At 39.4% G+C, this 18406-nt stretch overlaps 1 protein-coding gene across 1 annotated transcript in view; it reads left to right on the top strand.

The window, feature by feature from the left end:
* The first annotated feature begins 7324 nt into the window (after positions 1 to 7324).
* The window catches only part of lrch1 (leucine-rich repeats and calponin homology (CH) domain containing 1), a 36221-nt gene continuing 25139 nt past the window's right edge, over positions 7325 to 18406 (top strand). Inside the window, exon 1 of the mRNA XM_063005734.1 lies at positions 7325 to 7605. Coding sequence (XP_062861804.1) covers positions 7431 to 7605 — 175 coding nt within the window. The 5' untranslated portion in view covers positions 7325 to 7430. The remainder of the gene's footprint in view (positions 7606 to 18406) is intronic.

Raw genomic sequence — 18406 nt, 5'->3', positions numbered from 1 at the left:
GGCCACAATGCAAAACGTTATGTTTGGCGTAAAAGCAACACAGCTCATCACCCTAAACACACCATCCCCACTGTCAAACATGGTGGTGGCAGCATCATGGTTTGGGCCTGCTTTTCTTCAGCAGGGACAGGGAAGATGGTTAAAATTGATGGGAAGATGGATGGAGCCAAATACAGGACCATTCTGGAAGAAAACCTGTTGCAGTCTGCAAAAGACCTGAGACTGGGACGGAGATTTATCTTCCAACAAGACAATGATCCAAAACATAAAGCAAAATCTACAATGGAATGGTTCACAAATAAACGTATCCAGGTGTTAGAATGGCCAAGTCAAAGTCCAGACCTGAATCCCATCGAGAATCTGTGGAAAGAGCTGAAAACTGCTGTTCACAAACGCTCTCCATCCAACCTCACTGAGCTCGAGCTGTTTTGCAAGGAAGAATGGGCAAAAATTTCTGTCTCTCGATGTGCAAAACTGATAGAGACATACCCCAAGCGACTTGCAGCTGTAATCGCAGCAAAAGGTGGCGCTACAAAGTATTAACGCAAGGGGGCTGAATAATATTGCACGCCCCACTTTTCAGTTTTTTATTTCTAAAAAAAGTTTAAAATATCCAATAAATTTCGTTCCACTTCACGATTGTGTCCCACTTGTTGTTGATTCTTCACAAAAAATTACAATTTCATATCGTTATGTTTGAAGCCTGAAATGTGGCAAAAGGTTGAAAAGTTCAAGGGGGCTGAATACTTTTGCAAGGCACTGTAAGTAAAGAGTATACTAAATAATTTTTTAAGACTAAAAAAGGATATAATCCTAATTATATGTTTACTCAAACAGTTAAAATGTTAAATTTATGTTTATGTATTGATGATGGCCAACTTGGTGAAGCAGTTGGAAAATTGGTTCTCTCACAGCAACATGGGTCCTAAGAACCATCCCTATCTGTGAGCAGTATCACATGTGTAATTGTGTTAGGCTAAGATTAATTGCTGTTTAGGGTCTATTTCTTAGAGTAATTTTTGGTCTTTTAAAGTAGCACTGGGTCCACTGCCACCCTGACCAAGATAAAGATATATAAATTTTACTCTTAGATTTACTTATTTTATTTATGTTGCCCTTTTCTTTTAATCTAGACATTTACAATTCCCGTCTGTCTTTTTGATTTTGTTTTAGTATTTCAGTGACTGTCACTCACCTGAGATCAGGCATGTGTCCAAGCAGGTTGTGGGTTCTTTCTCTAATTCTTCAGTGCTTATGTCTATAAACTCAAATTCCTCTGTCAGAGAAGACTGGGATTCTGAAGATCCATGTGAGAGGTTTTCTTGCTCATTACAGGATTTATCGGACATATTTTCCACAAGGGCACAGTGTGAATCCAAATGTACATGTTGAGAACTTATCTGGGCTGAAGAAGCCATCCATTCTCTTTCTGGAAAACTAGTCTGTAGCTTTTTTGAATAACTTAACTGAGAAGGTCTCTCTGTGTTAAGCAAATGTCTCTCTGGAAGTTCTATGAAAGTATTTGATACCATTGAATACAGTCCACTTCTTTTTCTTGAAGAAAGACTAACCGGATGAGACCCTTTCTTGTTTCGAGATATGACTGGACTGCTCCTGGGTAGATGGTACTGTTCTTCTTCATTTGGGTTTAAGTGACTTTTGCATCCTTGTTCACCCTCCATGCTGTGATTTACATCCCGTGTCATGAAACCAATAAAGCTACAGTTGTTAGAGTTACTATCAATGAGACTCATGTTGTTGTTGACCTGGAAAAAGAAACAAAGTGATTAAAAGGAATTGTTGGTTATGAGACCAAGATATCATATTGTTGAACCTTTGATTAATTTAAGAGTATTAAAGTACTGTAAAGTACATTTGACATTTACAAAATTGTGAAGCATCGTGGAGGCAGCATCATAATTTGGGGCCTAAAAAAATTCAACATGGTGTTTAATCTGTCTGATAGACCATCAAGGTATTGGTCCATCACCTAAAGCTTAATATATATTTTTTGACGGAAGTGGCAAAATTGAAAAGTGTATTAAACATTTTTTTATTCACAATTAAAAGTTAAATTAAAAGGTAATATAACACAGTGGTAAACATGATTTTGCCCCAACAGTCTGTTGCAGGCATCAAATTCTAAATGTGTTTATATCCTTAAAATACTATCAAGTATTTAGTTATAATATGGAAATCTTTTCTTTGTGCTTTTGTCAGTTAAATGAAGGTTCAAGGGAAATAAACCAAACACAGCTTCTTGTTTTATATATATTTTTTAAATGGTCTTTTTTAGTTTTCACTTCTATTACGGTGAAAAACGTTATTGCATTCTCAAATTGAAAATAACAGATACATAAATAAAATAGTTTGTATAAACCTATTTACAGCCCAATAAACGTTCCCTGTAACATTAATGTTTTATATTTTTGGAACAAGAACAGGTATTGCAGGTATTGTAGGTAACACCTACTCCAGGGTATATTACTGCAAATCATTCAAAATGCAGCTGCTGCGTTCTCTTCACTGGCTTCCTGTAGCTGCACGCATTCAGTTTAAAACACTGATGCTCGCCTACAAAGCCAAAAATGAACCAGCCCCAAGCTACCCTCATGGTCTAATCAAACCCTGCTCTGTACCACGCAACCTCCGAGCCACTAGTCTCGCTCGACTTGATCCTCCTCCCAGGACTAGAGGAAGACAAGCATCAAGGCTCTTCTCTGTACTGGCACCCAAATGGTGGAACGAACTTCCTCTGTCTGTCCGAACATCTGAGTCTCTTGCTGTCTTTAAAAAACGATTAAAAACCTTCATCACCTTTTTACTAAGCACTTAAGCTGACTTGTACTTACTTACTAACACACTTTTCCATTTCTTAAAAAAAAAAAAAAAAAAAAAAAAAAAACTTTGGTTCTAACAGGTTTGAGCAGATTTGTGTTCTTGGACTGTTGTTTACTTAATCTAGAGTAATTAAATGTTTACTATGGAAGCACTTCTGTAAGTCGCTCTGGATAAGAGCGTCTGCTAAATGCCGAAATGTAAATGTAAATGTAAGGAGTTTTATTTTACACACTTAAAACTTTAAAGTGCCTAACGGGGAAGATGTGATGCACTGAGCTGTATTCCAGTTCAGTGGAACATAACATGGTCTGTGTGGCTGTGGCTCAGTGCGTAACACTGTCACCTCACAGCAAGAAAGTACTGGGTTCACTTACCAGGTGGAGTGGTTTGGGTCCTTTCTCTGTGGAGTTTGCATGTTTCCTCCTGGAGTTCTGGTTTTCTCCCACAAGTCCAGAGACATGCAGTCAGGTTATTCAGGGCTACTAAAACTGCCCTGTGTGTGTGTGTGTGTGTGTGTGTGTGTTTGCTCTGTGATGGACAGGCAACCTGTCAAGGGTTGTTTTCTACCTTTGACCCCTGAATAGGATAAAGCAGTGATAAAATATTCAATAAATGTATATATTTCTAAACATAATTTGAAAATAAGCATTGCCAACCCCATAAACACTTTGCTACCCAATTTATAGTATAACCCAGGTGGTAATTTATATTTTATGTACATTGTACAGACGCAGAGAAACCGGTTTTCTTAAAATGACATGATCAGTTTCACTTCGTTTTTTTTAAAGCAAATTAAACACAAAGTAAAAACAGAAGCGCACAGACACAAAAATAAACAAAAAGAAAATATTACATTTCAATCTATACGTGATTTTAGAGTTTTAATTAAAAAAACAACACGATGTTGCAAATACAAAACGAAATATTAACTCACCATGTCGCAGAATGTACGGAAGTGTGCAGACTTACAGCAGCAACTGCGCAAAACTTGTCTGAATTCTCATTGGTCAGAATTTTCACCGATTGTTGTTTATGATGACTTCTGACTGAGGTGAAAGTGGCTGCAGTTACACTGAAAATAAATGATTCAGCTATAACTAAAATTAAAATAAACTATAAAATCACTGAGTCAGTCACATTCACTCACACTCACTTTCTCTCTCTCTCTCTCTCTCTCTCACACACACACGCACACACACTCTCTCTCTCTCTCTCTCTCTCTCACACACACACACAAACTCTCTTTCTCCATTTATCTACACAACAGAGTAGAAAATAGATGGATGGATGGATAGATAGATAGATACATTTTCAGCATACGCTTTTATCCAAAGCGACTTACACAATGAGCAATTGAGGGTTAAGGGCCTTGCTCAGGGACCCAACAGTGGCAACTTGGTGGTGGCGAGGCTTGAACCGGCAACCTTCTGTTTACTAGTCCAGTACCTTAACCACTGAGCTATCACTGGCCCACCAGACAGACAGACAGACAGACAGACAGACAGACAGACAGACAGACAGACAGACAGACAGACAGACAGACAGACAGACAGACAGACAGACAGACACGTTATTAAACCCGAAGGAAATTAAGGCCACGGTAGCAAGTTACATAAATCAAAAAGTCAAAAGTAATAGTACACACTACAGAGATTCACATTGTACAAACAAGTATCTGTATAATCACAACAACACTCAGACAACACACAACACCAAACAGGACCTAAGGATGCAGATGGAAATGTTATTTCAGTTAACACTACAACACTGGTATATATACAGTATATGAAGGAAGTACCTGAAGGAAACACGAGACTTTAGGGCAAACATGCTATACAGGATATTTCTCAGACAATTATCATAGACAAGGCTCGAACCCAGGTTTTCCAGGACCGTGTCACAGCACCCACTCTACCTGCAAATAATAATGTTTTTTCTTTTTCTTTTGACTACTTCTGTATTTAGGGGTCGTCACAGCAGATCTAGTCAGCATACCAGACTTGGCACAGTTTTTACACCATATGCCCTTCCTGACTGTAATATTTTATCCTGGCTTAAAAGCAGCACTGAGAGCGCACTGACATGTGCACCCTCCAGTGCCTAGGCTGTTTTGGCCATGCTGATTGTGTCCGTGCGGATGGCAAATCGGCTGATAGCAGGCCGATTCTAACCCCAGATCTCGGCAAAAGTGGGCTTGCGTGCTTGACCATAAGAGCAACTCCAGCAAATAGTAGTAATGATACTAATAATGATCATTCACAATGATACATTAGGTAGTGTCGATACTGCAAATGGTGTCAGTCTTCTCTGGGTATTCTGGGATTTTCCAGCTATTAGACACATGCCAGTTGATGGCTTGCCTCCTGTGTGCTGCACACTGATAAATTAAAGCCTAACGTATGAAGTCTACATTAAATATTTAATAAAACATGGTCCTTACCTTCACTGTCAGTGAGGTATTTCTCGTGTTTTCACTGTCAGTGGGTTTTCTTCATGTTCTCCATGTGGGTGTCATCTGGGTACTTTGGTTCCACCCACCACTAAGAATACTTCATGTAAAAAGAGGAACCAGGGCCAATTTGCAGAAGTGCAGATGTTTAAGGTACAGTATGTAAACCAGCTTTTCTTAAGTGACTACCTATCAATATAAACATTTTGTAGGTTGGTAGAACTATCACTTTTATTAACTTAGTAATTTTTAAAAGTATTTTAAGGGAGCTTTGACTATGTAAAGGAAAGTGTTGTAAGTGATGGCATTAGACCAGTCTAGATGTTTAATATGTCAGCTATCGGGTATAATATAACTCTGAAGCTGCTTAGATTAACATGTCGTGATTTTTTTTATTCTTTCTTTATATTTTAGGTGTATTTTACTTCTACCCAAGAATGAGGAACAGTAAAAGGTGAAACAAGAAGTGCTCAATATGTAGATGGAAAAACTAATTAAAATTATGAGATATAACTATCAAAGAGACATTTTTGTGGTAATGTTATTGTTTTAAAACTGCAATTTCCAGCATATTTGCTAGCAAGCTGACTACAAATCTGGACTACATATCTAAGTGGTATCTTTCAGCCCCAATCAACAGGGCATAATGATCATGAGCTATTTTCTTCATAGTCTTTAAAAAAAAATTGTGTTCCATACCCCCAGAAATTTTTAAAAGTGTATTGTAGATGTTCTGGTGGCTTGTGGTGGTCCAACGCTGATTTAAGACAGATTTATTTTCCCCCTCAGTTATTGTCTTTAAAATGTTTTGCATGTTCTTATGTTGTCTGTGTGAGTTATGCACAATTGAGAAAGTGGTGCCCTACAAAGTAAGTATCGATTGATGGAGTGCTTTTCTTGCTTTGTTGCCACTATTCTGTCGAAGATGACACTGTTATTATCTATACCTAAAGTTGCTTGTTGTTAGTTTTTGCTCCAAATTATATTGTTTACATGGTTTGCTTTCTGTGTTCTGTTTAGAGCTTTAATTTTTTTATTATTATTATTATAGTACTGCTTGTGGGTAAGTTTAGTGACAGTGGTAGCCTAGTGGGTAGAGCTTTGGGCTATCAACCGGAAAATTGGTGGTTCAAATCCAGGCTCTTACCCTCTTTGCTCCAGGGGCACCGTACAATGGCTGATCCTGCGCTCTGACCCCAGCTTTCAAACAAGCTGGGATATGTAAAGAAAGAATTTTATTGTACTGTATATGTGGCAGGTAAAGTATATCTTCTTCTTAGTGGGTGCTGTAAAACTAGCACTGTTAATATGGTCACATTAAGTATAGCAATTTTAAATCATTAATGAGAAACTAGGAGGCTTTACCACAAATTTAAAAGACATTACAGATCTTGCAATACCTGTGAATAAACAATCTTTGTATAATCTTTGTTACTGTATGTATAAATACACTTTAACAACTGGGGCTCCTGATACCACCTGACCTAATAAACTGTTTTAATAAACATTTAGCACTTTTATTCAAAGCAACTTACAGTTGTGATAGTATACAGTCTAAGGGCCTTGGCAGTGGTGAGGCTTGAACCAGCAACCTTCTGATTACTGTACCAGTACCTTAACCACTAGGCCTTAGGTAACACCAGGAAACACTAGATTCAGGGCAATTTACCATAAACAGTGTGACAATTTGTCCCAAGGCATCACTTACACATTCACAAATGTGGGCGATTTGGGCAGACAGTTTTCCCTTTTGAAGAATAAAGGAAACAGAAGTACTACGGTGTTTTGTGGCTACTGTGGCCTGATAAGGATGAAGTTGTTGATGAAATCCAGTGGTTGTGGTTGAGCATCAGTGGACATTGGGCAACATGTATGTGTATGTATACATATAACCGGCAGATGTCGCTCTATCAATGCGTTAAGAGCTCCAGAGCAACAGTACAGGATATTGTAGTTGCACGGTTTGACCAGCAGGGGGTGTTAAGCGTTCCGAACTGTGGAAGTGCTGGTCAGTGAAAAGACTGCGCAGTTGTGTACAGGGCAGATCAGCACTGTCTTCTTTTATTCTGGATATATTTATATTCATTGGGTTTTGTGGAGCGAGCTGATTTTGTGGATTTATCGGGGCGGTGGTGAACTGATGATGGAGGCGGTAAGCGGCGCGGGGGCGCGCAGGGTAGCGGGAGCGAGCCGCGGTGTGGAACGTTCACTGGAAGAAGCGACGGGCTCGGGCTCGCTCTGCCTCAGCGCCCGCAAACTGAAGGAATTCCCCTCCGCTTCCGCGCAGCACGATCTCAGCGATGTGGTGCACGCAGGTAAAATCAGTCAACATCTAATAAACACGCACGAATTATTCTCATGTTTCTGTTCGAGTTCAGTCCAGAAGCACCAGTGTTTTGTTCTTTCTTTCCCCTTTAGCTGTTTTTTTAAGACAACGTGAACAACAGTGTATGAAAATGAAGTGGGTTTGAATGAACTCAGACAGTGTTTACTCGTGCTAGGGCAAGCTGGTTAAGGTACTGGACTAGCAATCAGAAGGTCGCAGGTTCAAGCCCCACCACTGCCAGGCAGTGGCGGAGCCAGACAATTTTCATAGGGGTGGCCAGACTGAGACCATTGCTCACACAGGGGTGGCACAGAAACTGATACCTTTTTTATGTGGTCACTTACTCATTTACCTATACAGGCAGTAAGTGCCATGTAGAATTACATCACGAAGAATAATAAGCTTTTTTTCCTCTCTTCATTTTCTCTGACAAGTGAAAAACCAGAATATAGCCTATAACCTTAACATTATGAGGAAGAATTTCAAAGATATTCCTTTGCAATACTTTATCATTTGGCTGCCAACTTGTGTGTAATGATGAGACTCAATTGAACCCCAGAACATGCTAGTGTGAATGCATGGAAAACAAATTTAAATTTTCTTTCAAGAATATGATACAGACTGACCAACACTATTAAGCCAAATCAGCATTAAAAATAGACTTTACTTTTAACAGCCTTCTACAATGCTGGAGCTTCTTAAAACGGAATATATTCTTTTAAATAGAAGTGTTATTTAACTGCTATTAAATTGTTTTCAAACAAAATCCGCCCAATTAGGCGGATAACCGCCCAATCTGGCAACATTGGAACGCGCAGAGCCAGCTGGTGCCTTTACTCGTAGCTCGCCACAAATACTACTAAATAGTAATAGTAGTACTAGTAGCACTAAGTAGTACTTCTTCTGTAATTGTGTTGGTGGTTGACCTTTATGTCGTGTATTACTGCACGGTTTTGGTGGAGAACTACTTCTTTGAGGTGCGCTGTTGAATTGCGTCCCTGTGAGAACACCTGCGTGCAGAAATGCTTCCGCAAAAAAAGTTGCCGGTGATGGGGGGGCCGGAGGGGTGGCCGAAGATTCATTTATGGTGGCCATGGCCACCACTGGCCACCCCCTGGCTCCGCCCCTGCTGCCAGGTTGCTGCTGTTTGCTGTTGGGCTCTTAAGCAAGGCTCTTAACCCTCAGTTGCTCAGACTGTATGCCTAGGCGCTTTGGATAAAGGCGTCTGCTGCATAATATAAATGTACCATAACACTTTTACCAGGCATGGGTAAGGACTAGAGTGCATGGATCAACTCTGTTACCCTGCATGTGTTAATTCAGTCTTGCCGGAGATGATTAACACTGCAAAAGAGGGAACTGTACAGTACAGACGTCTGTTAATCATTGCCAGTGAATATGATATGGTTTTGTCACTGCTAGTGGGTATGGATCAACACCAGTTGGCATGGGTCAGAATCTATGGGCATTGATCAGAGCAAGGGGTCATGGTTCAAACCCAGATATGAGCACACATCAGTGGTTACTGGTCAGGGCTAGTGGGTATGGATCAACACCATTTGGCATGGGTCAGAATCTATGGGCATTGATCAAAACAAGAGGTCATGGTTCAAACACAGAGGATATGAGCCCACATCAGTGGTTACTGGTCAGTGCTAGTGAGTATGGATCAACACCATTTGGCATGGGTCAGAATCTATGGGCATTGATCAAAACAAGAGGTCATGGTTCAAACACAGAGGATATGAGCCCACATCAGTGGTTACTGGTCAGGGCTAGTGAGTATGGATCAACACCAGTTGGCATGGGTCAAAATCTATGGGCATTTGTCAAAGCAGGGGGTCATGGTTCAAACCCAGAGGATATGAACACATCAGTGGTTACTGGTCAGGGCTAGTGAGTATGGATCAACACCATTTGGCATGGGTCAGAATCTATGGGCATTGATCAAAACAAGAGGTCATGGTTCAAACACAGAGGATATGAGCCCACATCAGTGGTTACTGGTCAGTGCTAGTGAGTATGGATCAACACCATTTGGCATGGGTCAGAATCTATGGGCATTGATCAAAACAAGAGGTCATGGTTCAAACACAGAGGATATGAGCCCACATCAGTGGTTACTGGTCAGGGCTAGTGAGTATGGATCAACACCAGTTGGCAAGGGTCAGAATCTATAAGCAATAATCAAAGCAAGGGGTCATGGATCAAACCCAGAGGATATGAACACACATCAGTGGTTACTGGTCAGGGCTAGTGAGTATTACAGCCTATACATTATACATTATGCATTAAGTACAGCTATTTCTGTACCTTGTATCTTTGACCCTAGATCAGTCATGGAAAATGTTTCTGGTATCTAGTAGAGTCACAAATTTTGCCAACAGTTGTTAGTTGATGGTTGACCGATAACAGACAAGTTTCATATCAACAAGTCATCATAATTGATCAGTTGGAATATTAAAGTTCCTTGTGATATTATTAGTGTAGTAAACATAAGACCATAACTAAAAAATGTTTTACCTTTTACTGGGATGTGACGCAAACTGTCCACATCATTTTTTTATTTTCTCAAATAATGTTACAGATCCACATGTGCAATGATTAACATGCAGTCAGACTCCATACTGACACAAACATTAAAAGCACAAATGGAAGCTGTTTATAGTTCCGTTGTTCATGATTTAAATAAAATGAGTGCATAATAATAGTTTTTTTTGCTCAAATTAGAACGAGAGAAAGTGAAAGAAAGTGGCACACGTACACTGAGGCTGATTAGCAGTCTGAGCACTTGTGTGGGTGTAGAGATCTGTTACTCTGCTCTTAGTTTAAATGAAGGTTTAGCTGTTAAAAACATGAATGACCTTTTTAACCGACAGCATTAATCAAACAATGACTTCTTTGTCAGTTATCGGTTAATCATTGACATCCCTAGTACGTAAAGTTCTATTAATCAAGTATGTCAACTAGCCCCGTATGATTTCCCTATACTGGGAATTAGTGTTTCTTATTCTAACACACCTGAACACACCAGTTTATTACCTTATAATTCATTAGCACTTTATGGTATTAATAAAATGTAACAGGAAGAGCAGGAACCCTTTTCATATGTTTATTACACAGACCATTTCTTGTGACGGCATCAGTGCTGGCTAATATCTAACAGCGCTAATATTTGTGGGTGTGTGGGTGTGAATTCTTTCCCGTAACACTTCATAGTGGGTGTAGGCAGTGGGTACGTGTACGTTCCCATCTGTCTGTTACAATGCTGTATCAGAGGTGCTGGATTGATATTTGCATGCTGCACTAAGGATAACAAACATGTTAGCATGGATGGTGTGAGTGTTAGCATGGGTAGTGTTACATAACATTAGTGTATTTAGCTTATTGATAATAATGCTGCGTTGGTATACAATATCCCCATTTTCAGAAAACTTGGGACATTTGATGAAATGCAATAAAAACAAGAAGCAAGAAACAAGAAGAATTTCTTAATTCTCTCAATATTAATTAACTGACAAAAGGGTAAATAAATGACTTTAATATTTTGGCTGACCAATTAGGTTGTATTTTGACCGCAGGCTTAATTCTTGCCATTTTTATCATTAGGCTGAGTGCACCTCTTTGGAATGATTACTTGGGGCTGGGAGTGATTGGCTTTAGGGCTGCGAGGTGAAAGGATATCTCAAAAACTAACTACTTATTCTAAGACACCAAAATTGCTAAATTGATTTTACAGTAGAAGCACTAAGTCTCTAAAATGTGGTTAAACCTGTTAAACCTAAGCGTCAGGGGGGACGCCAGTAACGCCACCAGAAGCTCAAAAGCAAACAAATCACAACCCAAACAAGTATTTGTTAATAGCAGTATGTAACTGTGCCGTGAAATGCTAAAAAAAACCCTGGAGCCTGAAAATAATAATCACAACCTTAACACACAAACACTGGAGTGTATGACATGAAATAAATAGATTTCACACTAATCACCAGTCAAGTATTTTGGCCAAACATTGTCTGATTCCCATCAATATTTTTAATCTTGAAAAACCTTTGGTTTTCACTCTGATTAATGTTTTTTATACACTTATGCACACTATTTATGTACATTATAGCCGTTTGGGATTTACATTTTTTGCCAATATTCTTTACCTTTGACTAAACTATTAGAAATTAATTGTTTTTAGTGAAATTAAGTGGGTTTTATTTGAATGCAGTTTAGTACATTGTGGGTGGTTTAATTAATGGATGTGTGTGAAACAATTTACCCCAAACACATTAGCAATGCACATCAATATGTTTTATGATGGATGCCAAGAATGTCAGTGTGAACGCAGCCTTACACTTAAGCTTTAGTTTTTGTTACTTGTTACTAAAAATTTGAGGTAGAAACCAAGCTGACAAGTTAAATCCTGCATGACGTCAGTCGAACACATAGAACACATGAGTGAGTGTATTGTGTGCATTAAATATAGCGTATAGATGTAGATAACAACGCAATTTGAGACTCTGCATTCTATAGGAGTTGAAATAACCTCAAACTTGTCCATGTGCAGTAGCCAAAAGAACTGAAAAATATGGTTTCATTTTGTCATTTAATGAAAAAGAAACTGCTTACAATGTTTGTAATATTATAAGGTGTGTCGAATGTAAGTCTAGAAACTTGTGTAACTGGAATGAACCAACTGGGTTTCCAAATGACCAATCTTTTCTTATATAGTTATGTAATGCAGGGGGTTTAGGATTTGAGTAAATGGGGTGTGCCTGCAAGTAAATGGGTGTGTTAGTATCCTTGTTAAAAAGAGAGTGAGGGGTCAAGGTTTTGGCGGGTATAAGTGAGTGTGTGTGTGTTGTATATGAATAATTGTTTCAGCTGTGGGGCTGCACAATGAACCAGGGAGGAGACAACATCCTGCCTCAACATACACACCACAAACCCACACGCACCCACACATACACACACTCACACACACACAGGATCTGGTATAAACCATAGTGTCAGATGCAAAGCACCACTGGAAGGATCCTTCTGGTGATTTAAAAGAACTTACACTATTTATGATTGATTAATTGATTTGACCGAGTGGCATAAAGGTTTTATGGTCATACACTATACCAACTGTGAAGCACAGTGGTGGCAACTGCCTGAAATGATTTTAAATCATAAGATTATCTTACCATGTAGGCTATAAAGGAATGTTTAATGTTTTGGTAATAGACTGCCTGTTAAAGAATTAAATCTAAATAACAAAGTTGAAAGATCTTAAAGACATTCGTCAAATATCTCGCCCTCCCCCCACCAGCCACATAAATACACATTGCCACGGTGCCACCAGTTACTTCAACCCCAACTTCCCACCCCTTCCTCTCAGTACCCTCTTGTTTGAAAACCAAAGTATGGTCACCCTATCATTGAACAGATACTCAGTTAAGCTTCAACTTTCAAGCATGTTGGGTGGAAACTAAAGGTCAAAAGAAACTGCCAACTATCTCACTTGCTTTTCCTGAGCTTGTTCACACCCTAACTGGCTGCTTTCTAATCACCTTCCTGAAACCCCCACTTAAAGGCCTTTAGACTTTTTGTGACTGTTACTATTTAGTGAAAAATTCAAGAGAAAATGTTTGAAAATATGTTCTATATTTTGTTAAGCTTATTACTTGGAGGTTTGTAAGTAGACACATGTCAAAATACAGTAGTGTGCAATTACTGGTTTTAAAGAATTTAACTTAATCTACTTAAATGCCCAAGTTCTCTTTTCCATATAAGCCATTGATAAATAATGTTTAATCTGTACATCTGGATATCAAGAGGTCAAAAATACACTTGTTTTAGGCTGGTACACCAAGCTCAGCTGGTATTTTGGTAAATATGCAGGACTGATTGAAACATGGCCTTTCTCTCAGTTACTGGCTGCTCCTGTTCTGCTGACTTGTGTTATTTATGTTGGTTTTGTGCTGCAGCTGGCACATATTCCAGTACTAATCCCAGACGAGAAAAACACAAACCGCCCCCACCCTTACCTTCTAGGCTGGATAATTAAGTAAAATAAAGTGGACAAATAACACATCCAGAATTTTACTGTGCTTTACTGGAACAGGATTCAGGTTTTTTAAACCAGAAAACGTTCATTTAGATATTTATCAGCAACCCACTTAATAATTAATGTCTTATTAAAATAATAATTAAGCTGTTTCTAAACATGTATTTTTAAACCAATAAATAGTGTGCAGTTTAAAATGTGTATTCAATGATGGCTTAAACATTTAGAAAAACAAAATCATAGCCAACAACCATATCACCCTTGTAAAAAAATTAATAAAATTGTGTTTTCAGGCAGCTCATGTGGCGCAGCGGTAAAACACACTAGCACACCAGAGCTGGGACTTCGAATACATCGTTTCGAATCTCAGCTCTGCCATCTGGCTGGGCTGGGTGGCCACATGAACAACGATTAGCTGTTGTTCACAGGGTGGGTAAGCCGGACCAGGGTGTGGTTACGGCCTCTGCTGGCTGATTGATGTTGGGGAATAATGCTGATCAGGGTGTGGCTCTCCGTGCACAAGGCTGGTCTGCATATGAACTTGCCTCGTGCAGGTGAAAATAGGCAGTCGGTACTGATCACGTATCGGAGGGGATGTGTGTCAGTTGCGAAGCTCCTCAGTCAGCAGTGGAGGGTAGTATCGGTGGAGGTGAAGCGTGGCACGGTCTGGGGGAAAATTTCAGAGAAAAAGAGAAAAAAAATGTGTTTTCAGCTTATAGGGGAAATGTAGCTTTTGACTATCTTTAATTGACGAATTATATTTTTTATTAGGGGCAGGCACTAATCAATATGAGTACTGCTATTTAATACAGATATTTCCATACCCACATATTAGTTGAAATAAATGTTATTGTCATCATAATTTATTTCAAAACAGTAAAATATATGACAGCAGTTATACATTTTAATGTATTTTATTTGTGCCACATGCATAAATGAGTGCACTGAATTATTGCACTGTTTTAATCTGACCACTTAGCATTCATGCTTGTTGTGTGTGTGTAAACCCTAGCATGTAGGCCATGCTGTGTGTTTGTGTGTCTGTGCTGACACACCACATTCTACACTATGCCCACTTCAATTGTAATGTCGAAGCAGTGCGTTTGATAAATTATTGGCCTGTTGTAATCTGACCACTTGGTGTTTGCACTTATTTTGGGTATGTGTGTGTGTGTGATAATAGTGCTGTTCCCACATATCAGGTACAACATGGTACACAAGTACATTATTTGAGTGTGGGCAATGCTATGTATGTGTGTGTGCTTGTGTTCAGACACCACATTGTTCAGCAAGCCCACTAAAGCTATGATGTTTTAGGACATGAGTATGTGATGAATTATTGCACTGTTTTTATCTGACCGCTTAGTATTCACACTCACTGTGTGTGTGCACGTACATACGTGTGTGTGGGAGGTAAAAGTGCTGTTTCCACATATTAGGCACGACATGCCATGCAAGTATACTATAGTGTGTGTGTGTGTGTGTGTGAGCTGATGCACCACATTTTACAATATGTCCATTTCAGCTGTAATTTGTGAGTGTGTGTTGAATTATTGCACTGTTATCTTCCTGCTTAGCTTTCACTCTCATTGTGTGTGTGGGTGGTAGTAGTGCGGTTCCCACATATTAGATACAACATGCAGTATAGTGTATCTGTGTGTCTGCGTGTGTGATAATTCTGCTGTTCCCACATATTAGGTACATCATGCAGTACACGTACACTATATCGTGTGTGTGTGTGTGTGTGTGTGTGTGTGTGTGTGTGTGTGTGTGGTAATAGTGCTGTTCCCAAATATTAGATACAACATGCAGTGCAAGTACACTATATAGTGTGTGTGTGTGTGTGTGGTAAAAGTGCTGTTCCCACATATTATATACAGCATGCAGTCCAAGTACACTATATAGTGTGTGTGTGTGTGTGTGTGTGTGTGTGTGTGGTAATAGTGCTGTTCCCAAATATTAGATACAGCATGCAGTCCAAGTACACTATATAGTGTGTGTGTGTGTGTGGTAATAGTGCTGTTCCCAAATATTAGATACAACATGCGGTGCAAGTACACTATATAGTGTGTGTGTGTGGTAATAGTGATGTTCCCACATATTATATACAGCATGCAGTCCAAGTACACTATATAGTGTGTGTGTGTGTGTGTGGTAATAGTGCTGTTCCCAAATATTAGATACAACATGCAGTGCAAGTACACTATATAGTGTGTGTGTGTGTGTGTGTGTGGTAAAAGTGCTGTTCCCACATATTATATACAGCATGCAGTCCAAGTACACTATATAGTGTGTGTGTGGTAATAGTGCTGTTCCCAAATATTAGATACAACATGCAGTGCAAGTACACTATATAGTGTGTGTGTGTGTGTGGTAAAAGTGCTGTTCCCACATATTATATACAGCATGCAGTCCAAGTACACTATATAGTGTGTGTGTGTGTGTGTGTGTGTGTGTGTGGTAATAGTGCTGTTCCCAAATATTAGATACAACATGCAGTGCAAGTACACTATATAGTGTGTGTGTGTGGTAAAAGTGCTGTTCCCACATATTATATACAGCATGCAGTCCAAGTACACTATATAGTGTGTGTGTGTGTGTGTGTGTGTGTGGTAAAAGTGCTGTTCCCACATATTATATACAGCATGCAGTCCAAGTACACTATATAGTGTGTGTGTGTGTGTGTGTGTGTGGTAATAGTGCTGTTCCCAAATATTAGATACAACATGCGGTGCAAGTACACTATATAGTGTGTGTGTGTGGTAAAAGTGCTGTTCCCACATATTATATACAGCATGCAGTCCAAGTACACTATATAGTGTGTGTGTGTGTGTGTGTGTGTGTGGTAATAGTGCTGTTCCCAAATATTAGATACAACATGCAGTGCAAGTACACTATATAGTGTGTGTGTGTGTGTGTGTGTGTGTGTGTGGTAATAGTGATGTTCCCACATATTATATACAGCATGCAGTGCAAGTACACTATATAGTGTGTGTGTGTGTGTGTGTGTGTGTGTGTGTGTGTGTGTGTGTGTGTGTGTAGTAATAGTGCTGTTCCTACATTATATACAGCATGCAGTACAAGTACACTATATATACAGGGGTTGGACAATGAAACTGAAACACCTGTCATTTTAGTGTGGGAGGTTTCATGGAAATTGGACCAGTCTGGTGGCCAATCTTCATTAATTGCACATTGCACCAGTAAGAGCAGAGTGTGAAGGTTCAATTAGCAGGGTAAGAGCACAGTTTTGCTCAAAATATTGCAATGCACACAACATTATGGGTGACATACCAGAGTTCAAAAGAGGACAAATTGTTGGTGCACGTCTTGCTGGCGCATCTGTGACCAAGACAGCAAGTCTTTGTGATGTATCAAGAGCCACGGTATCCAGGGTAATGTCAGCATATCACCAAGAAGGACAAACCACATCCAACAGGATTAACTGTGGACGCAAGAGGAAGCTGTCTGAAAGGGATGTTCGGGTGCTAACCCGGATTGTATCCAAAAAACATAAAACCACGGCTGCCCAAATCACGGCAGAATTAAATGTGCACCTCAACTCTCCTGTTTCCACCAGAACTGTCCGTCGGGAGCTCCACAGGGTCAATATACACGGCCGGGCTGCTATAGCCAAACCTTTGGTCACTCGTGCCAATGCCAAACGTCGGTTTCAATGGTGCAAGGAGCGCAAATCTTGGGCTGTGGACAATGTGAAACATGTATTGTTCTCTGATGAGTCCACCTTTACTGTTTTCCCCACATCCGGGAGAGTTATGGTGTGGAGAAGCCCCAAAGAAGCGTACCACCCAGACTGTTGCATGCCCAGAGTGAAGCATGGGGGTGGATCAGTGATGGTTTGGGCTGCCATATCATGGCATTCCCTTGGCCCAATACTTGTGCTAGATGGGCGCGTCACTGCCAAGGACTACCGAACCATTCTGGAGGACCATGTGCATCCAATGGTTCAAACATTGTATTCTGAAGGCGGTATATATACAGTATATATATATATTAGGGCTGTCAAACGATTAAAATTTTTAATCGCGATTAATCTCAGAATTTCATATAGTTAATCGCGATTAATCGCATTAAAAAAAATCTGTGTAAATGTTATAGAAAACAAGGATTTTTAAGTGAAATGTTACAATTAAAATGGTGAACACATTTTATGCTAAATGTACTGATGTTAAAAACTGCTGGGACAAGAGAAAACTGTAAGGGAGTGTTATTCACTCACATACTAGGTAGTAATACTATCCAATGGTTTGATGGACGTTTCTACACGAAGTGAGTGTGTTTTGACCCTTTGGGGCTTCCATAGTTCATGGACAACGTGCTTGACTCAGCTGTCCGGTATTCTTTACCGTAACAGAATAAGTTAATAAAGTGTTCTGCTCCCGACAACTTGTGAATATAGCGTGTATTTATTTCTTTATTATGCAAGTGCAGATGCTACGACGCTCTTTTACATTTTGTTAACAAACCGCAAATGAAAAACGGTGACATGTCCGACATTAAAACGTTTGTTCTACCAGTCAAGTCTCAACATGAACTAGAATTTGCGTTAATGGCACTATTTATCTTAATCGCGTTAAATTGAGATTGCGTTAATGCGTTATTATCGCGTTAACTTCGACAGCCCTAATATATATATATATATATATATATATATATATATATATATATATATATATATATATATATATATATATGTACAGTGTATCACAAAAGTGAGTACACCCCTCACATT

The sequence above is a fragment of the Trichomycterus rosablanca genome, chromosome 12 (assembly GCF_030014385.1).
Source record: "Trichomycterus rosablanca isolate fTriRos1 chromosome 12, fTriRos1.hap1, whole genome shotgun sequence".
Classification (NCBI taxonomy): domain Eukaryota; kingdom Metazoa; phylum Chordata; class Actinopteri; order Siluriformes; family Trichomycteridae; genus Trichomycterus; species Trichomycterus rosablanca.
This window is presented reverse-complemented; position numbering and strand designations above follow the sequence as displayed.